The following is a 23,040-nucleotide window of genomic DNA, read 5'->3' on the forward strand; positions in this document are numbered from 1 at the left end:
TTGCCATGGGCACAGTGTGCGCTTCCCCGCCCCTCCCGAGCTCGCCGCGCCCACCGGGCGGAAAATGGCGTGCGGGGCAGGAGCCTGGGGGGCGAGGGGAGGGCGGCGGCCGCCCGCGGCGGTGCGGGGCAGCCTTCCCCGCCGCGAGCTGCCCGCGGATGGCTGTAGCGCATGAGGGTAGGAAAGCAGGGGAACGATGGCGGCAGGGAGCGAACTGGAGTTGCCGGGTGGTGCTTTTTGGCAGCCCTGGGCCAGTGTCTTCATGGCGTTCCCCAGGGAGAAGTGTAACAAGTATCTGTTCTCGTCTCTGAAAAAATCAGTGGCGTGTTGACCGAGAGTTATTTAACCAGTTTACGCCCTCTCTGCGGGATAATCAGACTCCAGTCACGATTTTTATACATCTAACCCTCTCTCTGCACTAAGATGTTCAGAGGGTGCAAGGGGGGATGTTTTTTTCCCTGCTGTTACCTCATCCTGCTCCTCACTCTTAGTCAAAACCAGCTGGTGCCATGGAGGGAAGCCGGGTTTCTTTGATGGGCCAAAAAAAGAAACACACAGCATTTCCTGAGTCCTGCTTCCAGGCAGGATGAACACTTCCAATCGGATTTACAGATGTACATTGATAATTACATGGACCAAACAAGGTCCATTTAGAGCTTAACTACCCTGGTCATTAGGAAAGTTGCCATAAAGCCCCTTGCTGTAAAAAGATCACAGGTTATCTTTTTGTTATACCCCTAGTAGACAGGGAAATTTCTTCCCTTTTTCTAACAGCCTTCTACATATTGAAAGACATCCTAACACGGCTCAATCTCCTCTGAATTCCAATTTGTTTATAGTATTTCAGTACATAAAGTATTACTCAGGCCAGACCTACAGCCCTGTTTGAGGAAGAAGTTACAACACTGGAGTAACTCCCTACAGCACACAGCCAGCAGCCACACACACCACCTCAAGGACTGACTTAGCCATGATCAATCTCATATTTTTGTTCCTCTGGACTCTATCCAATTGAAAGGTATTTTTAAGGGTGACATCTAGAACAGGGCACACTCACAACTACAGTTACAGCCTTAATACTGAGAGTCGAGGAATTATTCACATATTAAAAACTGCTTGAAGCCTGGTTGTGAAGATGGGAAGAAGTGTTGCAGCCAACACTAAAACCACCATCACAGCTAATTATTTCTACGTACATCATACACTACAAGTGAATTCTGATTTCCTAAGTATCCTCACTGCAAGAGTAATGCACTAGGACTGCAACATTGCTCTTTTAGTGCTTATGTCTTGCTGCCAGCAGCTTTTAAAATACGCACTATGCACATGGCAGTGAATAAAACATTAAATGCACATTGTCCTAAAACACAACTGTATGATTATTTTAAATCCCACAAACATGCCAGTCACACAAACCCATTATCGAAAGGAAGAAGCTCACACTTAAATATATGCTTAATTTTATTTATTACATTTAAGAAATATTAACATCTCAGGATATCTGGTTTACCATCTAAGTCCAGTCATAAGCAACAAAAAAAAAAATGTTAACCATGTTTCAAATGAGCATTCTTACATTCATTCCCCCTGTAACGTAAAGTTTGTTCAGCTGTATTAAATTCTTACATGTTTGACTAATGGAAAAAAAAAAAAAATTAAAAATGTCTTAACTACCAGGCATCCTGGTTTGTTAATTGGTTGTTGGCACTTGTGTTCACAATCAAGTACTCCGGTTGGTTTGTTTAATTTTCCCCTTCTACCCAAGAACTGTCTTTTTGCCCCCCTTTTTTTGCCTTTTTTTTTTTTTTTTTTCCTTAAGTATCTGGATATGTAAGTTTGTTCAAATAAGTTTAAAAAGAAAATAAAAGAAATCTAGGGTTGTCTGTCTGAGAAGTTCTGCACTGCTTCCCTTAATAACCCATCTATGGGATAACTGAAGGAAGTTATTTGCTTCAGTTTTTATGAATCTTATTGAGCAAAAGTTCTTTTTAGTTCTATTTAAACTGAAAAAAGTACAGAAACACTGTCTTCATTTGATGGTGTGCATAAACATTACACTCCATATATAGCAAAAATATCTTTTATTTATAATTTACATTTCCACAAGTGAAAATTGTACATTTTTACATATACCATTTCATTCCATTAAATTTTCACGCATCTACAGAACTTTCACACAATGACACCTGAAACTGTGCAGGCAATAAGAAATTCAAATACAAAAATGTATTTATTAACCAAACAGTAGTTGAGGCCCTGCCTCAGTTGAACATTTTTATTTCATATAAAAAGTATTTGCCTTCCAGAGTTAACACAGCAGCTCTTCTGTAAAAAAAAAAATCATACCTCAGTTTGTTTAAACAGACTCATCAGGTTCTGTTTTAATTTCTGTAGATGCAGGTGTGCTCTCTTCTGCACAGGCAGTAGGGGTGTCATCAGGTTCTTCTTTGACTTTAGGTGAGTCACAGGACTCTTGTGTTTCTTGTTTAACAATGTTCAACATTATATTTAGTGGATTTTCTACAGGAGTCTTGCTGGGAGATGGTGTGCAATCAAATGATGATGTCTGCAAAGTGAAAGTCAATGTAGTATTAACAGACAAAGTAACTGGTTTACACTTCTGATCCCTTTTACTGTTTTTCAAAATGCAGACACATTGGTAGTCAGGCACTCAAAATCCAAACTTCTACTTTATCAAGATCATAAGAAAACAGATTTATTCTTTAATAGCATTACTTCTTCACAATTACTTTGAACAGGTATCATCCAAGCAGTGATGAAATGCTTAACCACATTACCATAAACTATTCCCTGCTATCCCCAGAGAAACTGTAACTCCAAAAGCCTTAAAAACATAACAGACTCCCCAACACCCATTTACTTAATTTTTGCAAATTCCTAAAATTACGCACATTACTCATCAATAAATGCATGATGTGTTTTCAAACCACGGTTTTGCTTTCAGTCACGTATGACACACAAACTGTCATGGCACATCATAACAAGAAATACAGCTTATCTAATTCTGTATTATGAACTTGCCATGCCCAAGGCCTTCAATTAATTGTCTAAGTCACAGGCAAGAGAGACAGGTAGCACATCCTGAACACATCTGCTCTCTGCAAAGTCAGAGATCAAGCAAACAAACTGAAAGCAAAATGCTTAACAAAGTAAGAATGATTCACTTACATTTTGGTAATCTTCATAGCAAGATGGATGGTAAATCTGAAAAATAATTGTAACACATTTAAGAACATAAATTATAGCAGGATCACCGGTTATGAACAGAACAGTGTCAATGGCACATATCACACCATTTGTCTAGAAAAATAATGGTGTGAGCAGGCCAAGTATGTTGTCAGATACAACTGAGAAAAGATCTGACGTATGTTTATTTAAGAAAAGTTATCATACAGAAGCCTGGTAAGTGTTGGGAATTATCTGTGTACAGCTACATACAGAAATAACTGAACCGGTATCTACACCCATATACAGAGACATTCATTTTTCTTTCAGCACTGCAATGTAAGGGAAGGCTAGTGACCCTATACTAGCGATACCAGCGCTTCACGCACTTCCAAAGGTTGAGATATTTATGTACTTGAAGCCAGGAGAACTACCACAGGAATCTTTTGGGAGAGAAAGAGCACTTGGTCCTCCTCCCCACACACTTTTTTTTCTGTAATTCTTTTTTTTTACTGCAAGTATCACATGTAAGTAAGATCAGATTACCTTTTCATCTACTCTGATAGCATTCTTCAGGTGCCACTCTTCCTCCTCTTCATCCCAATACTGTTCAAATTGCTCTTGGCAAATTTCACAGCTCTGAGAAGTTATTGGAGTAACAGACATAAGTGGGGTTATTGCAACAATTTACTCAACACATGAACTTCAGGAATCTAGTAACAGTCAAAAAAGGGTCTTTTAAATTAAGATAAATACAGTAACACTACAACATGATCTTTCCTCCACACTTTAAAAATAACTTTAGAAAAATTTATTTAAAAATTATTTGAGTAGAGTTTGCAGACTGAGCAATGATCATCATCTGGCCTTGAAGACTGTTTACTTGAGAAAGGTAAGCTTTGCCCTTTCAGCTAGGAAGTCTCTGTAAAACACTTTGTTACAATCTAATGCTGTTTTACTGTCATGTAAAACAATCCAGTACAGGGAGTTCGTTAGTTTTATTTATGGCATTATCGTCACTCTTTCACTTAACCCGGAGTCTCAAATCAAAAACGCAGAACTTTTAGATGAAGTATTAACATTTTTAGTACTTCTGTGCAAAATAATCAACTCTTGAGAACAAAGCACAGAAGTTAGAAGTTACTTTTTAAAATTAAAACAAAGGCTTTCATGTCTTGATAACTTAGAGGCTTAGCATGTAAAACTAAATTGTAATTCTATCAACATTTGTATTTGATTACTATACCAATTCATCTATCAAAATACAGATCTAGTGCTTACTTTGAGGTATTTCTTTGTCCTAATGCCTATCCTCCTACTGAAAAAGAAATTTCTGTGTCAAAGTATCAAAAACGCAGTACACCCAATCATTATTTGAATGACAATTTACCATTTCCAATTCACTTGCTCTATTCTTTCTATGGAAAAATTTAGTAAATGAACACACTTTGCCCATTTTCATTTTGCTAAAATGACAGAACACTAATGGGTGTAGATTTTTTTGAACTACAGGCTATTTATACTATCTGTCCCTGGGAAACTACCACTACATACACAAATACACCACCTGTGAAGTAACTGCATAGAGGTCCAAGAACAAGATTTCAGCCTACATACCACCCACTGTATGAAAGATTGCTGCAAACTTCTTTGAAATATAAGATCATTCTCAGTATCTGGGCTAATAAAGGCAAGCTGGAATTTACCTCAACTGCTCCAGCTGGTCCAGCAGGGACACTCTGAAACTCCTTCTCTTTCGCAGCTTCTTGAGTCTTCAACACAACCTCTTCATGAGCTTTTTCAAAAAACTGGCTTTTTGCACGCTCCTCTAGATCAGCTATTTCTTCAAATTCAATCCAGTCCTGAGGAAAAAGTTTTAATTCATACTCAGACACAGACAGCCAAGATGTTTAAAAAATAAGCTTCAGGGTTAAAAAAAGACATCCTCAAAGTACCGTATTTAATATATCTTACTTCATTAAAACTTAAACACTCTTCACATGCAGCATTAGCACAGTGCACACTTTCTCACAATGCTACACTTCAAAAAAGCTTTTTCCAGAAAATCCACTATCCTTCAATTTCCATTCCATTCTCAGTGCAATGAAAACAGTTACCAATAGATTCAAACTGTTTATTGTTCATCATACAATTGCCTTCTGTATTTTGACAGGCATTTGAGAACTACGTGAAATATCTAAGACATTGTTGTTTACCAAAGGCTGACTCCTGCAATGATGTACATTTCAACTGCAATCCTACAGCACTTACATAAATAAAACACAAAATCCGGTCTGTAATCTTTCAAGTGTCCTACTGCATTACTTACTGTTAAACTGTAGTACCATCTTCTGTGTGTAATTTTTCTGCTAACATCTTTTTCTGTCCGGTTCTGACGATAATGCCAATCTAAATGATCTGCATAGACATCTGTCTGTGAAGTAGTGAATCTCATTCCACATGAGTAACACTGAATTCCAGTGTACAGTCGATTTATAACACTATCGTAACGCCTACAAAAAAGGAAAAAAAGTCTTAACATTTATTTGAAAATAAAACAGGGAAGAAGTTTCTCAGTAAGTTACTTTATATGCCCACAACAGAAGAAAAGTGTAAATCTACTGCAAGATTAAAGCACACAATACAGCTAAATTCTTCCTGATTTTTATAACACAATTTAAACATTCAAATAACAAACAATGGGCTCATATTAACTATTCAAGAGAAACATGCTAGTGTTGCATTTCATGCCTACTAGCTTCATCACCCAATAGTGCATAAAATGGCAACGCCAGCATTTGTCTCAGCTTTGCAAACTACCACAAAGGTGGTAAAAGTAGTAGTAACAAAGGAAGAAACACTGACTTTAATACATATCATAACCTTACTGATTAAGTAACAACATGCAACTTGTGTAAAGATAGTCTTCCCAGGTTAATATTCCCTTTTATTCCCCCCTCAAATTCTCCAAGGCTAATATGAAAAACTGCAGGTCCTCTTAGTCACAAGGTGACATATAATTTTTTAAAAGCTCTCTGCTGTCTCGGATTAACTATCTCGATACTACCATGTCATTATTCTTACTGCACTGTAAACTCATTCTACTATACGCACTGTCTAAGTTCTTCAACTATGAAGTTAGTGAGGTCTGGAACATTTTGATCTTCATTCTGGTCATCATCTTCCTCTTCAGCACCTGGCTGGGCTGTTTCATTTACTTCTAGAAAACACAAAGATACCATTTTATCAAATTTTCAGTACATCGTGAGAAAGAAATTATGTGCTCCTGAAATTTATTTTTATTCAAATATTAATAAATACGATGTGATCATGCTAAAATGTAAGTGTGTAATAGCCAAGTCAGTCATCTTCTAACATCATTTTAAAAAGCATACAAAATACTGTAAGTTACTTAGAATTTCTGTTTAGAACAGTATTTCACCTGTCTTTCATATTAAAATTCACTCTTCAGAGACACAGAAATATTTCAGAAACTGACAAGAATATGAATATAATCAAGAACAAGTTACCAAGGCATAGCACCAAAGACAAAACTGACTGCTCTGGATAGCTGAAGTGTACAAATTAAACAAGATACTAAGAATTTACTCCATCATACACACTAAATTCCCTTCCCAAAACAAAGTTGCATTTAAAAAAAAAAATGCAGGAGTTCACAAAAGTTCTTATACTTAGCTTTACACTTCAGCTGTGGAAAAACTGAGTAGTTAGAACATAAAGGATCTACATACGTGCTGAAGTGGAATCAGTTTTTGACAGTTTAAGGATCCCTGTTGACAGCAGTTTAGCAAACAATTCATTGACATCAAGCTGTCCAAGGTGGTTATCAGGATATGAATGTGGAAGCGCTCCTGGGAAAAAACATTGACATTCAAGGAGACAAAATGTTAGCACCACAAATTTACTTCACTTTTATCAGCGTATTTCACAACACACTTTTCCTTCTGCCTCCTCTTTCTTCTGGTTTTTATTTCAAATTATCTATCAACTCTCTTTGCTTTATGTCTGGTCCTTGGCTAATTTCTTCCCTTGCAACAGATTCCTTCATAATGTATTCTGAAGTACTCTCTAAGCTGGCTGCCCACACATAGATTTCTACCAGATAGTGTTTACTGAAACACACTGTTTTCCTTATTTTATCCTTAAGTATTTTGCCAGGACCAATCTACTACTTCACCTACTTTAACTATTTATGATTTCTTAGAAGTTTTTACTAACCACTCATACACTGGGAATGCTTACACACCCTGGCAAAGCAAGCCAGACCTACAGACTGGTGCCTTCCAGAAAAGCAGACCAAAACTTATTTCTGTTTTTAGCACAACTACATACCAAAACTGCACAGCTCATGAAAACTAACGAAAGCCTTCACTGTTTGAGGGAAACCCCTAAAGAGATGAAGGTACTACAGAAACCACATCTATAGCCACCTCATACAGACCTAGAACACCAGGACATCCCCAAAGGGTAATTTTTGTGGCCGCTAACAGAACATAACAGAACAATCTAAAATAAATAAAAGGAAGTGATTATTTTGCTACACACCTGCAGGGTTCTGAACAAAACTTCCAGGATTTGGCAAATACTGTTGACCTTGGCCATAAGGCCCTGGTTGAGCAGACATGAGAGAAACCTGTGAAAGTAAACATTTAGGTGATTTTTTTTATAATAGTGCGTTTATAAAACTTACTTTTTAAAATGTTATCATTAACTTCTAGGCGTTTCTCAGTAATTTTATATATATAAAACTCCTTCAAGGAGTGAACCATGTCTGTTTAGTATTGAAAGGTCCACAAGTGACTACATAACCTTTCCCTCATTTTCATTTCCCACTAGAAAAATTTCAGAACACATTCTCATTTTACCTAACAATTAAAAAAAAAAAAAAAAACAGACCACCTTTTCTTCTACCTATCTAGCCTTCAACTGCATCTTCCAAACGCAGTACTTCCTTTTAAATTGCCCCTGATCACCAAAGTAGAGCCCATCAGAAAGAAATCTGAGAAATCAGTATACGTCTGTTAACAAATGCTATCTCAGCATCCCCTATATGGAACTCTGCTTGAAAGCAGATTTTTCAGCAAACCAGCTACAGTAAGCTTCAAATAGGAAAAGTTTTTATAACACACTTGTAATAAAAATGTTTGGGTTTTTTCCTCCCCTAATTGGCTGCTTTCTGGATTTACAAATTGTTTACAATGTTATCCCATTAGAGGTTAGCAGGACACATTACCCATTTTCGTACAATCAGTTAACGCTTCATGTTCAATTATTACCCCTCAAATGCAAAATGTTCTAAAATCTCTAATCTACTGAAAGAAATTACATCATTATCACTAATGAAAAGTATCATTTTCCCCTTCTAGGGGAGCATTTCCAACAGGAAACAGCAAAGACAAAATAACACATGCTAATGCTGAGGTAATTTTCAAAGACCATATTTCAACAATGTCCCCATCTTTCTCAATTCCCCCAAGTAATGGGTATCTCTTTAAAATTGGCTTGTTGCCATTACTAACAGCTACGACAAGTCAAAATTACTTTGGTCCATTCTAATTCTGTACCTCTGGTTCCAGTTTCATCTGGGATAGAGCTACTTTCTTCATCTTAGTAGCTGGAATAGCGCTGTGTTATAGATTCAGTATGGGACTTGGTACCAGAAGAACATTGATAACATACTGACAGTTTTGGCTGTTGCTAAGAAACCAAGGACTTTTCACCTTCCCATGTCCTGCTAGTGTGCCAGTGTACAAGAAGCCGGGAGAGAGCCCAACCAAAGCAACGGGCCCAAGCTGGCCAATGGAATATTCCATCTCATATAACTTCATGCTCAGTATATAGATGAGGGTTGACCTGGAAGCTAGCTCTCTTCCACGACTGTGGTTTCAGATTCTTGCTGCTCTGGGATCACTGGGCATCAGTCAGCAGGTAGTGCACAACAGCACTGTGTATTACTGGTTTGTACTTTCTGTTACTACTATTGTCATTATTATTTTATTTTACTTCAATTATTAAACTGTTTGTATCTCAACCTACAACTCCCTTTACTTTTACCCCTCCAACCCTCTCCCCCACTCCCCAGGGGAGGGAAGGGTGAGTGAGCGGCTGTGTGGTGTTTGGCCGCTGGCCGGGTTTAAACCACGACAACCTCTTAGAAAAATTAACCATGTATATTCACTTACATTATCTTTCATGCTTTATATAGAATTCACTTTTGTTAAAGTTTAATGAAAACACCACAGGCTTCCAATTACCTAGTTTTGTTTTCAAATTAAAAATATTGATTTCACTGTCATATTCTCAACTACAAAGTAACTGTAAAGACCCACTACTTTAATTCTTAAACCCAGATTTTTTAAAAATAGTAATGCATGACCTTCTTAGATTATCTAGAAGTTATCGAAGAAGGATGACTTTTTTAGCTTGAAACTGCCTCTGAGTCTGCCAGCTCTTCAGAAAAATCTCGTTTTTTGAAGAAAAACTGCTACTTCTCTACATAGAAGTACTTCTGCAAGCAAATCATTTATCGTCATCAATTCTTACCTGATTACTTCCCATTGGCATATTATTGAAGTTCCCATATTGAGGACCCTGAAGAGCTTTTTCATCAAAGTAATGTCCAGCTGCTCTCAATGGGAAATTCTGTGCTCCTGGGCCAGCTGGCCCATTAAAGTTTGGTCCAGGCGAGCCATCAAATATATCAGGTCTCTGGAACTGCATCCCATGAGATGGTCCATTGTAGCCCTGGCCGGGATGTTCAACAAACGGACCACCTTGTCCGTATGGTGACATTTCTAGTCTTGAGGCAGGATGGTTAGCTACATTTTCAAAACGTGCACCTTGAAGGCCAAGGGGCAAGTCAAATCGAGAGGCTGGCTGGTGAGGTCCATCAAATCTTTGAGGTATGGCTGTATCAAATCGTGGTTGTGCCTGTTGGCCAGGCGCCCTTTCAAATCTTGGACCAGGCTGTCCATGAATTCCATCAAATCTTTGCAAGAGAGACAGCTGTCCAGGCTGACCATCAAATCCAGCTGCATGACAACCATCAAATCTCGGTCCGGCCCGACCCAGAGGACCATCAAATCGAAGTCCACCAGCTCCCTGGTGTACTGGTCCATCAATCAACCTAGGACCTACACCCGGCTGACCATGTGGTCCTTCTAATCTGAGCCCACCACCTGATGGTCCATGAGGTCCCTCAAATCTGAGCCCACCACCTGACGGTCCATGTGGCCCCATAGGCTGACCATGTGGCCCCTCAAATCTGAGGCCACCTCCAGGTTGACCATGGGGTCCCAATGGCTGTAAATGTGGCCCCTCAAACCTGAGGCCACCCCCTGGTTGACCATGAGGCCCCAAGGGCTGACCATGGGGTCCCTCAAACCTGAGACCACCCCCTGGTTGACCTCGAGGCCCCATAGGTTGACCATGAGGTCCCTCAAACCTGAGACCACCTGAAGGCTGGCCACGAGGACCCTCAAACCTGAGACCAACTCCAGGTCCCTCAAATCTAGGACCACCTACAGGCTGCCCTGCAGGCCCTTCAAACCGCAAAGGCCCACCTATCTGCCCAAGAGGTCCCTCAAATCTCAGTGGACCTCCTCCACCAACCTGTCCAGGGGGTCCTTCAAACCTCAGGGCCCCTGCCAGCTGCCCTGGTGGCCCATCAAATCTAAGGGCTCCAGCTCCTCCTGCTCCTGCCAGCGGTCCATCAAACTGAGATGCACCCGCCCCCACCAGAGGCCCCTCAAATCTCATGGCAGCCTGTCCAGGTGGCCCATCAATTCTGGAACTTGAACCAGCAGCAGGACCATCAACAAAAGGACTTCCTTGTCCATCTACTCCAACCCTTGAAGCAGCCTGTCTAGGTGAGCCATCAAATAGAGGTCTGTCTTCCATTAGTGCACTTATCCTCTGCTTTGCTTCAATGCCTCCAAATCTTGATCCTGGACTTTCTGGAAACGGTGCTTTCTCTGGATCTTCATACCTAGCTCTTTTGAAACGTTCACTGAATGGTGATCTTGGTTCCTCCCGAACACCTAAAAAAAACCAAATAAACCAGATAACCACTCACTAAGACGTTGCCAATTATTTAACAGATATAAAATAAAGCAAAAGCACATACCAGCTTGCCCAAGAAGCTGTCTGTCTTCACGATTATCAAATCTGCAGATTGCATCACCATCGATTTTCTGGAACTCTGTTGTGCTTTTCCCCTGTTGTCTGAGAGCATCTCTAAATTCATCTGATTCTCCCCAGCTGTCATAAGGATCAAAGTTCTTTGAACCTCTTGCTCCTTTAGTAGCATTTTGTTCCTCAAGTCTTCGTCGACTCTCAAGAGGCGAGAGGTTATCAGCAAAAGGTCTGTTAGTGCCACTTACAGGAGAGTGTCTCCTTGATCTTTCTCCAAATTGTTCTTTTCTGTCAAACTGTACTCCACGCTTGGCTTTTGCTTGCTCACATTCTATTCCAGAAAGCAATGCATCAGGTATATGATAATCCAAAATATCATCAGGATCCAACAGATCAAGCCTTGACAATGAATGCTGAACTTGTGTTCTTTTTAGTTTAGCCTTATGTTCATAATATGTTAATTCTGCATCTGACAGAAGAGGTTTCTTTTTCAAGCCACATTTTTCATCTGTAGGGCTATCCCAGACACTACATCTGTGCTTTCCTTCCTGATACTGGAACAGCTGTCGGATCTGATGAGCTACCATCAGAAACTCATCTTGTGTTATTTCACCGGATGTTAAGCGTTCATTGGCCTGTAACAGAAAATTAAAGTTAAGCCTTCCAAAAAGAAAAGAAAAGTATACCCAGAACACTTCTAATGAAGACAGATTTATTAATATTACCTTCTTAAGTAATTCTCTCTTGCTTGCAGATGTCAATTCTTTGGGAATCTGTAAATTGGCATCCACACTTAACCGGTGCTGCTGCTTTGGTGCTCGGGGTGATAAAATTCCTTTACCAGCAGGCCAGTTTTCCCGGTGTCTTTGGTGAGGGGATTTACCAAGTGCTTGGTGTTCTTCATTCTGCTGTGAGCTGAAAGCAAGAATACATTTAAAATATAGACTACTTCCTTATTCAGGACATAAGTGTTACATTCCTCATTAGAACTGATCATGGCAAAACATCACTATCACCTTAGAAACTAAGTATGCACCATTTCCATATTTCACTAGTAGATGTAAGTTAAACCTATCAATCTTAACAATCTGAACACCAACACCCAAAGCCAACTATACTGAAGTCAGCAGTAGAATTTTCACTGACTTCAAACAGAAGTTGTTTAAAAGATAGTAACTTACTTTTTATTTTCTTCCCAACCAGATTTCCACCTCTTGCCTGATTTGGACCCTTGCCAGTTTTCTGCATTTTCCTTTGGATCAGGAGAAGCTTTTGTAGAATGCTGGCTTGCTGTTTCTTGGGGCCTGTCTTCTTGAGCTTTTTTCACTCTTCTTGGATCTCGCACCTCTTGTTTAACGTTTCTCTTATTAGAATTTCTTTCATCTCTTGCTGCTTGTGTGCCTTCTTCAACATGAGACTGCTTAGGGCCTATCTGACGTATCTTTCCAAGTTTAGGAGTTGAGGAAGTGGGAGATAAACTCCTAAGTCTTCTTTTGGGTGATCTCCTCTCTCGTCTTTTTGGGGAATGTGTAGACGGTGACCGTGCCTTAGGAGAGCGTGATCGTGACCGTTTTCTACTACTTGATCTCCCTTGTTTTCCACCCTGTTTTTCTGACTCCTCTGTACTTGTGTCTTGTTTCTGAACAGCACCATTAATTACTTTATTTCTGCTGCCTACTGGTCTATGTTCACATGTCTTATGTTCCTCTTTTTCTTTTTTTTCTGTACTCCTCCTCTTCTCTTTCACCTCCTCCTCTTTGCCCTCAGACTTATCTTGAAGATGTCTTTTCAGCCTTGGATCCCTCTTACTAATTTCAGATACTTTTGTGCTTTCACATTCCTGAATTTTCGTATCTTTTGTACTGGGTAGCTTATTTTTCAAGGGGGATGGTGATTTAGATTTTGCTTCTGACTGGTCAAGTTCTTTCTTCTGTGTTTTTTCACTTGCTTTCAGTTTTTCTTGCTTTGAGTTTTGTTTTTCAGCCTGTGTTGTTTTGTTTGCCTTGGTATCAGACTGACTGGTCGTGTTTGGTGGAAATTCCTTCCGATGTGACTGATCTTTACCATGAGAAGAATGTTGAGCCATCCTATTAAGTCGAGGATCCCTATTGACTATTTTGATATCATGAAGTGGAGGACTTGGGGATGGTTTGTTTTTTTCGGATTGCACAACAGTCTGATGAGGTGGTTTAACTGTCATATGAGGTGTGGGAGACATGTGTTGCTTGGAAGGTGCTGGAACTGAAGCTATAGTAGATGATCCTTGCTGAACACTAAGAGATACAGCCTGAAATATGAAAAAATCCAGCATTTATCCGCATGACACAACTACCCCAAGATGCTCATATTCTGTGTTGAATCCAAAACTCTAACTAGAAGTATCTTGAAAGCTACGAGATTCAGCCATCCAACTGAAAATGACCCATTAATTGCTAATTACAAGCATTAAATAATGTAGTACAATTACAAAAGATCAAATCCAAATAGAATGCAAAATCAGTACTACAAAGTCAATACTGCAAAATGTAACTTAGGCACATGTTCTCTTTCATTAGTGTTAGTTTTTCTATATATTCCACATGCTCAAGGCAACTAAGCTGCCAAGTATCTGATTTTCATATTTCTACACTTCAGAGATGTTTTATTTTGGAATCATCAACTGTCAACACAGTAAGACTTTCAATTATGAATGTAAAACAATGCAGCCTAACTGCCATCTTCAGATGGTGGCATCAAACCAACCTGACCTAACGAAGAAACTGACTGTATTTCCAACAGTCAGGCTTCCTTGTTCTATAAGAAAAAAATGTATTTGAAAAAGCCTGGCTTCTTGTGAGCCACAAAAAGAGGTGGGAGATGAACATCACAGGCAGGCATCATTTTGGAGAGAAGTTAAAAAAAAAAAAAAGAACAGCAGCTTTTTTTATCTCTATTTTGGGTTTAATTCTTAAGGCTTTCAGGTAACAAACACTGTTCAGGAACCCCAGATCAACTTGCATTTCTCTAGTCCTAAAATAGCTACACTTGTCTAACATGAAGAAAAAATAACATACTGCAGTTACCAGTATAGCTAAGCACTGTCCAAGAGAAATTGAGACCCAACTATAAAAGTTTCATCAACTATCCTACTTACCAACTGTGCTTTAGTCTGTTCCAGCTCCAGCTCTAATTTTTTTTGCTGAAGTTCTAACAACTGCTTTTGCTTTGCAAGCAATTGCTGCCTTATCAGTTGCTCCTGTGTCAAATTCTTTTGTATTTCAGGAACAGCTGGAGGAGTAGAGGCACCAGAAGTGACAGCAGAGGTAGGTGCAGTAGATTCCTCTGGCTAAAAACAGAATAAAGTAAGATACGCTTAAAATTCTGATGGAATCAACTGAACTCCCATCTCCTTTAACTGTTATCATGATCCAGCACTAAGACTGAAGTTTGTACAGCAGTTATAAATTGCATTTTTAATGCAAAATATAACTGAAACAATTTAAAACTTTTGCCTGCTGTGACAGGTATACGTCATCTAATACAAATTCATAAATGTTCCAAAACATAAATACAGTTTGAAAATATAAAAACCAAACCCATCAAATATTCTGAATTTGGAAGTTCCTCTTACCTGTCTACAAAGGTCAAGATACTTCATTCTTAATATACTAAATTGTCAAAAAGCAGCATACAAACAATGAGAACTACACGTATTACCATCTGTTCATACAGTAGACATAAAAACTTACCGATTTATTTAAAAACTTAGGATTCACATGGATGCTAGAAGTATTCACATTTGGGGGCAGAGGTTTAATTGGCCAAGCAGGATCTAATGAGTTGACTCTGACATCAAGTGCATATAGTTTCTTCAAAGGAAAAATATCATCCCATGTGGAGCGTAATTTAAATAAACTTTTCCTAGTATTTTCATCCACCTAAAACAATAAAACAATTCTATGGCTTGTTAAGTTAATATAAAACAATTTCGTAAACTTTTCTGTAGAACTTAAGACTTCATTTATTTCCTATTTCTATCAACTGTTTGCCATTTTAACACACTGAACTTGCTATACAGATTTTAGAAACAGTGCAGATCATACATCTATTCCAACGGTATCAGTAACAGAAGCTCAAATGTGGAATTGTTTCAAGGCCATTTGAAGGTTTTATTGGGTATTACCATTCTCTGAGAATTTTCTTTCAACTTTTCCATTACCAAAATTCTCATTTTACTTGCCCAATTTCTGTGGAAAAAATACAGTAACAAAAATATTGAAAGGCAACAGCCTCTGAGACAATACATTTAAGTGTTTGTGCTGAATGGAATATAACAATGACAAACAAACCAGGAAACAACAAATTTTGTGAACAGAAAAGGTGTTTTGCTCAGCTGTTTAGTCACTGAAGGACTTTTTTTCCAACAAATGCAAGAAAAGGGGTATTAGCTAAAATGAAGTCAATTGTATTTCAGTTCAGCTGCAAAATTAGACTCATCTATGAGCCACAGATCAAGCATAATTGTAGGACCAGTGCCCATTTTATCCCTTCACAATTAGTCTGGATTACCTCATGACAGGTAAATTAGAAATTTACAATAAAGCAAAATTTAGTTCATCTCGTAACTTGAGTAGTTCAAACAAAACAATAAATGAAAAACATCTGAGGAAAAAATATACACAGCTGTCTTAATGTCAATATCCCAGTTCAGTCAAGTATTGACTGTGTAATGTTTTTTGCTGCAGTTTTATTTTAAGATGCTACAGCAAGACACAGAGTAGTCTGGAAAATTCAGAGGTTCTTTCAGGGAGGAGCAGGAACTTCAACAAAAATAATTCATACTTAGATACTGGGGGGTGCCTCTATACAATTTTCAATGAGAGGGTACGAAGTTCACTCCAAAAGGTGCAGAAATGACTGAGCAAAAGTTTCTGACTTCATCACGAGTTTAAAGATACCTTAGTGACCATTTACTGATAAAACAAAATTTGTAACGAAGTCAGTGCTGGAATTCTTACTTGCATCTTTTAACATGACCAATTAAGATACTAGAAGTGACTTCCACTTTACACATTTAATTAATACACATTAATTAAATAGTTCTAGTTAGCTTAGCAGACAGTTAACCTATAAAACTGAAAATCAGTTATCATCCAGAGCTTCAGCTACAACATTAAATGCAACTCAGTAAAATAACATTTACATTTTAATACCGAAAAAAACAATAAAGTATCTACCTATCTACTCTACACACAGGAATTTGGTCATTATTACAATCTATTCCTTATTTCATCCTGCATTTTACATGTGAAAACCATATATAAAGCATACTGGTATCTCAGATCCTTGCTGATATGTAATGATAGCTAAATACGTAAAAGCTCCACTCATTCATATGAGATGCCACTTTCTTTTAGCAAAGAGGAAACCACAGAAGTCAACCCTTCATTTTTGATCCAACTTAATGCCAATTCAAGTCCAGCATTTCAAAAACTGGACTTTGATTTGCCTTTCTCACTGAGAAGCATGCACAATTACTTCACTGGGTTTAAAGATTCAGAGCAAAACTTAAAATATATGGCAGTAGTTTTAAATGCTGAATGAAAACACTTCTTTGTAATGTAATATAGCAATACGTTCTAAGAGCCTTTTTTCCCCCTATCATTTTTTTTTTTTTTCACATCACAGACCACCAGGAGAGAATCGAGTGTAAGTGCTATTCACTCTTCACAGCTTAAGCACTCATTCTGCACAAAATAAATTAAGTAAATCAGACGAATCTATCTACAGAAGAGAGAAGCTCTCAGAAATCCACAAACTCAATTTCACTCTATTCTTGGCATAACGATTATTTACTATCTTAAAAATAAAGCAGTAATTCATAATTAATTGCTCTACACATTGCAACAAGTCCATCCAGGTAAGCAATTGGTACCCAAAATACTGTTAGTAAAATCTTGCCTGGATAGGAAAATTACAGATGTTTATGAACCAAATTAAGTAAGACTTCACATCTTTCAGCTAACATTAACTTACATGCTTAATAACAGCAGGAATAATCCTCCACACTAGAGATACAGTACTGAGATTTAGAAAAAGTAATCCATTTGTATATTTCACCACCCAAGAAAACCCAAAACTGAAAGCATGTATTTATTTTACCAGGAAGAAAACTTGCTTAGAATACAGAACTTTTCTGAAAGTGTATATACCTTTTCAAATACACAAATAAATGTTGCAACTAGGTTTTTAGTAAATGCAGTAAGATATTCTCTTCCCACATTCTTGACAATGGAATCCATAAGGTACATAACAGGGAGCTTCTCTGATGCAGGAGCCTGGAGTAATAAGAAGAAACTGAGAAGTTTAGTACAACAAAAACATATTTTAAGCTTTTTAAATAGAGGGATTGCCAATCCCAGAAATACAGACCTCTCTTTTTGGTTGCCACTATAAACACCAAGGGATTTGGCTTGGGATTTTTTGTTTATACAAAAACTTATTCTGGAAAATTGATACTCCGTTCAAAGTATAATGCAGTGGGTCTATCACACAAAAAAGGAACACCTTATTTTGTTCGCATATGAAAGCTTTGGAAAAAGGCAAAAAAAAAAAAAAAAAAAAGAAGAAAAAAGCCCACAAGACAGTATTGCTGCTAGTGCACTGAGTGTAACCTTCCAAAACCCACTTGAGAAAGTAACTTTAGGTTTGCGGGAAACCATCGTTAGCACTTCAAGGAACTTCTAAAAAAAAAAAGTTTGTATTTCAAACCTCCCGAATGCTTGTTTTTCTGGATTTCACAGAACACAAATCAGACTTCTGGCAAACAGCCCAAACTAGTGAACTTCTGTAGCTGTAGATTGTATGTCGAGTATCACAGTCTTTTCATAAACTACATGCAGAACAGGTCGCAACTATTTCATTGTAATCCAAATGGACAAAGCAAAGAGTCCCATTCTCTCTTGGCACTTGCAGATAGTGACAGTTCACATTTCCAGAGTGCACACAAAAATGCACAGTCAGAACAAAGTTCAAAATCCAGACAAAACTGAATCATCTAGTTGACCAGGTAAATGCACAGACAAGCTCAGGAACTGCAACCACGATTTTCACAGGAGTCTTCAAACTTTGGACACATCTTTGCTACAAGAGAAGGCTTGGTATTTGTTGTTTGGTTTTGGGGTTTGGTGGTCTGGGGTTTTTTAAATCCATTTTCAAAACTTGTAGCAAGTTTGTGCTATAGAAGTGTGGTGATGTCGGACCGCTACAGCGACTTCTAACGTACACAAAGCACTACCAGCCCAAATCAACGTGATTTTAACGCCCACCATTGGCTTTCACAGAACAGAAGGCACAGCAAAGTTCCAGAAAACATCAACAAGTACACAGACTTGTTGAAGAGGACATGAAAGACACCACCACAAGCTGTGTGTTGACCATGATTCCCTTAGAAGAGCATCCACTCGTAATACTTTTAAGTCCCATTCATCATCCGGTAAGCTCAAGATAAAGCCAGAATAACTTTACTCACTGCTCATTTTAAACAGGATAGGCTACTAGGTTAATTAACAACACCTTACTTCGAAGACCCACTGTCCAGACAAGTGTGTGGAATTGCTCTTGCTTTACAATTTAAAATTTAACTCCTTCCCCTCTCTAAGGTGGTTCACAGAAGGGCACCAAGTCAACAATACTTTTATATGGGTAAATCACAATGTTTCCTCACCCTTAATTGTGTATTAATTTACTATAATCTGAAACTTAATACTGAAGAGGGCAGAATTCCTTGTTAGTTGGGGGTGGGGGGTGGTGTCACTGCCTTTGAGCATATTGAAAAAAAGTAAAAACAGGCAGGTGGTGCAATTTGTACATAAAGAGACAGAAAAATGCAGTTAAGTTAGCTAAAACTAATTGCAGCACATTAAAAGCCTGTCTTACACTATGACATAATACTGAGCTGTAAACAAGCTAATATGCAACAGTGTTAGAATAAAGGCATCTCTCTAGTCTCAGAAATCAAAGGCTGTGGGTCTACAGCTACTTTATATGAAAATGCCTGTGGAATACTGTTTCTTCTTTAAAGCAGTCTGCACAATGGCATATTAAAAGCACTCTAAATTCTGAATGCCTTAATTTATAAAAAAATAATGACAGTGCACTGTTTCTGACTTTTAAAGTCAGCTGTTAAGGAAACAAAGAGCTGCCTCAGAAGTACCTATGCCCAAGAGCTACTGATGTAGAATATTGTATTATTCCATTTCACCAATGTATGGAAGTAGCTCACTAAGCTAAGCTTCATGTCTGAGACGCTGGGGAATCAAATGGTAGCCCGAATGCACTGTAACAAGTTTAACTGTCACTTTCATTATGCATCAGACCATTAAAAATAATCATTCATGGAAGCACCGTAATCTAGTAAGGAACCCTACTTCAAACCATGGCACAGAATTAGCAGTTTAGCAGCATAGTCTGCTTCAAATATGATCTACTCGGGTGTCACATTTTAAGAACCATGACTTAAATATGGTTGGAATATTTAAGTTTTCTCTTTTGGAAACGTTTATTATGTCAAGGTATCCAGCAAATATTCTAATAACCACAAAAGGGAATCCCAGATTTGCATGTATTTTGTTTTCAGGCAGCCTATACATTATCCCCTAGCAAGAAAGATGCCCGCATGACACTAACCAAAAGGCAGGGAGGCGCCGCATAATCACCAGAACACAGAAGAATGCTATCTCTGAGCTCACCAGCATAGTATTAAAGACTTAATTACAGAATTCCCACTGTTCCTTCAAATAACATAGGAAAGCTATTGTTGGAAATGTGTGGCTCTTTTTTATTAGTTTCCTAAAAGATTTCAAGTTTAAAATCATATCTGGCAATTGAATCCCAAGTCACAAACTTGTGCAAAAATTTGTTTAAAAAAAACAACTTTGTATACAAAATGGGTCTTGGAAACAAATTCTGCACTATACAATGGTAAAGAAAAAGACAAATACATATTTCACACTTTTTATTTACAAATTTTATAATACCAGTCACACATTTCAGAACCATTTATTAAATTGTCAAGCAGACCACTCAAGTTTTACACTAAACAAACTGTCTCCAGGCAACACTTTTAAAAAGTGGCTTAGTAAAGGAGATCACTTTCCCAGAAACAACTAAAAACTTGCCTTGAATAAACTACAGTCACAAACAGTAACTAGGCAAAACTAACCATTGATACAGGATTTAAAACATCTTTTTAAAAAACACACTTCAGGGCAGGCTCTAAATCACCCAGAAATGAAAAAAAAAAAATTTGACAGCATTGGTATTTATCACAAATCATTTTATACACATCCACTGCCCTTTAGGAGATATAATGGTGAGATCTATTAGATTATGAGGTCACCTCCCCAAGGAATGGCAAAACTCAGCCACTGGCAGCATTTAAGACTAGACTGGAAGAGGTCTGTGGAACACTAAAAAGCCATCCTGCATTGATAGAAAGATAGATTAAATAACTTAAGAGATCATACCCTCCCCATCATTAGATAGTATAATTCTCACCATTATAAACCACGATTTAAAGCCAAAGGAAAAAAGCCTTTGAACACCTAAGATCAGAGGGAGCAAGGGAAACAACGGGGGAGGGGTGACTGGCACGAATGGGGGGGCACAGGACTGAAAGAAGAACCATTTTCTTAGGAAATGCTCTTGTTAAAAAGGTGCTGGAAACCCCCATCCATGTGTTGTGGCTGACTGATGTCAGCAACTGCCTGGGTTGGGCTCAGAGGGAGCCTCCTCTTTCCCTTCTTTTTATATCATGTGCCTTTCAGACGCCATGTTAGGATCCTACAGGCTGCTGCAGTTTCTAGTCAGGGAGGACTCCTTCCCCATCCTCAACCAATAAACTTCTCTAGCCAAAATAAATTAAATACACACACAACACTAGCATTACTCAGGGTACCGATCACCTGAAATCCAAACAGATTACCCAAGCCCACAGAATTTTCTCTAATCAGACAGAGCAAAACAACCCCCATCACCACCACACACACTTCTCTATCCGGAGCAGATGATCACCTTTCACCCACAAACTTTACTGTAAGGTAAGGGTGCCCGCTCCCCCCACCCTCCACCCCCAAAAGGGACCGCAGTGGGAAAATAGCTTTATCTTAACTGATACTTAAGTCATTATTTTTAGCCCTTCAGAAGTGGACAACCTGATGCTATAAACTTAACCTTATTTTCATTGCTTTAAACTACCCCACCCCCCCCCAAAAAAACCCAACCCTCCACACAATCTCCCAGTCAGGCCCTCTCTAACGATCGCAGTACTCATCTACTGTCGAAATCGCTAAATGCAAGGGTTTAGACACCAGATTCGAGACACTGAATACTGGCTCCACGTAGGGGGAAAACCCAGCTCCAAGGGCGAGGTGCTGCTGCCCAGTCACTGCCAGGCCGCCATGTTGTATCTGGTATTTACACGGGGCTTAAATCGCGAGCCACGCTGCCCTCCCTCCCAGAGCTACTGGTGGGGCAAGTCCCAAACCCTCCCCTACTGCGAAGAGGGTGGTGTGGGGGCTGTTCCCCTCCCTCGAGTCCCCTGCTCCCTATGGGGTGGAGGGTAGAAGAAGCAGCAGCCTTAAGCTTAGCGATGAAAGGAGCCCCCGCCGCCTCGCCCCGTGCTCCCTGATCCCACCTTAGCCACGCTTCCCTCCGCCTGCTTCCCCCACAGCAGCCTCAGCCTCCTGGCCCTCTCCCCACTGCCGCGGCGCTCCACACAGCACCCCCCCGCCATCCAAATACCCGGCACTCTCCAACTCCGTCGAAATCCTGCTCTCACCCTAAACGAGACCACCCCCCCACCCCCGCTACCTCCACGTCCCCTGAACCTCCTTCCCCTGCCTCGCCGTCCCTCATCCTCGCCCAAGCCCAGCTACCCCCAGGCCGCCACCGGCCTCCTCTCCCCACCCGGCCCGCTGTCTGCCCTCCCCCCCCCCCCCCCGCCCCATTTCCCGTCTCCCCGGCCCTCTCACCCGCCCTGCTTCGCTGTTTCTCCCTGTCCCCTCCACTCTCCTCCTCCTGCCGCCCCTCAGCCCGCCGCTCCGCGGCTCCTCCCGCTCCCCTCTGTAGGCCATCTCCCCCACGCCCTTCCTCCTAGCCCCCACGGCCGCCCTAGCCCGCTGCCCCGGCCGGTCCCCCCAGCAGTATAGGTAGGAGTAGTAGTCGGTGGAATATAAAAACCTTGGCGATTTGCGCCTCGATCAGGGAGACGATGTCCTTGGCGAAGGGCACGTTCTCCTCGGCCAGGATGGTCAGCATGTTGATGTGCGGCTTGCTGTTGAACGTCAGGTCCTCCAGCGACGACTGGTAATCGCGGCACGCGTCCTCCCGGGCCTCGCTGCTACCAGCGCTGCTCTCCGGGGCCGACATGCTTCTCCGACCGGGGCCCGCACCAGGACCCGACCCACCGACCGAGAGCCCCCTCCCCGCGATCCCCTGCCGCCGCCGCCGCCGAGTGATGCCGCCCCCCCCCCGCCGCTGCCGCTGGGCTCCTCTACCGCATCCTCCGGGCTGCGGCTCCCGCTGCCTGTGGTGCTGCCGCCCGTGTCGCCGCTCCTCCGGCCGCCGCCGACTCAGTCTCAACGCTCACAAAATGGCGGCGGCGGCTGCGGTTCGCAAGCCTCTTCCTCCAACCGTTGCGTCATGTGAAATTGTTCTCAG

General features: G+C 40.1%; 1 protein-coding gene across 2 annotated transcripts; it reads right to left on the bottom strand.

Moving 5' to 3' along the window:
• Positions 1 to 1,443: 1,443 nt before the first annotated feature.
• Positions 1,444 to 23,040, bottom strand: PCF11 (PCF11 cleavage and polyadenylation factor subunit). Of its 2 annotated transcripts, none has more exons than XM_032990790.2 (16): positions 22,561 to 23,040; positions 17,532 to 17,657; positions 15,069 to 15,257; positions 14,474 to 14,665; positions 12,522 to 13,627; positions 12,066 to 12,255; positions 11,333 to 11,975; positions 9,751 to 11,246; positions 7,753 to 7,840; positions 6,939 to 7,058; positions 6,301 to 6,403; positions 5,516 to 5,699; positions 4,893 to 5,048; positions 3,733 to 3,825; positions 3,190 to 3,225; positions 1,444 to 2,566 (listed from the first exon to the last, which is right to left on the bottom strand). In XM_032990790.2, exons 1-16 carry the CDS (start codon positions 22,747 to 22,749, stop codon positions 2,357 to 2,359), a joined length of 5,121 nt encoding a protein of 1,706 aa, XP_032846681.1. In that variant the 5' UTR covers positions 22,750 to 23,040; the 3' UTR covers positions 1,444 to 2,356. The 2 variants fall into 2 exon arrangements, with proteins under 2 accessions (XP_032846681.1, XP_032846680.1); XM_032990789.2 differs by having other exon boundaries at positions 6,301 to 6,406.

The sequence above is a fragment of the Tyto alba genome, unplaced genomic scaffold, assembly GCF_018691265.1.
Source record: "Tyto alba isolate M040663 unplaced genomic scaffold, T.alba_DEE_v4.0 Super-Scaffold_2, whole genome shotgun sequence".
In the NCBI taxonomy this organism is placed as follows: Eukaryota; Metazoa; Chordata; class Aves; order Strigiformes; family Tytonidae; genus Tyto; species Tyto alba.

What these genes read in the sequence shown, in the direction of transcription:
- PCF11 (XM_032990789.2), bottom strand. Translation starts at nt 22,749, where the DNA reads ATGTCGGCCCCGGAGAGCAGCGCTGGTAGCAGCGAGGCCCGGGAGGAC. An exon ending in GGTTGGGAAGAAAATAAAAA is followed by an intron (nt 12,256 to 12,521) that starts GTAAGTTACTAT and finishes TCTTGCTTTCAG; the next exon opens with CTCACAGCAGAATGAAGAAC. An exon ending in TTTTGTTCAGAACCCTGCAG is followed by an intron (nt 7,059 to 7,752) that starts GTGTGTAGCAAA and finishes GTTTTTTCCCAG; the next exon opens with GAGCGCTTCCACATTCATAT.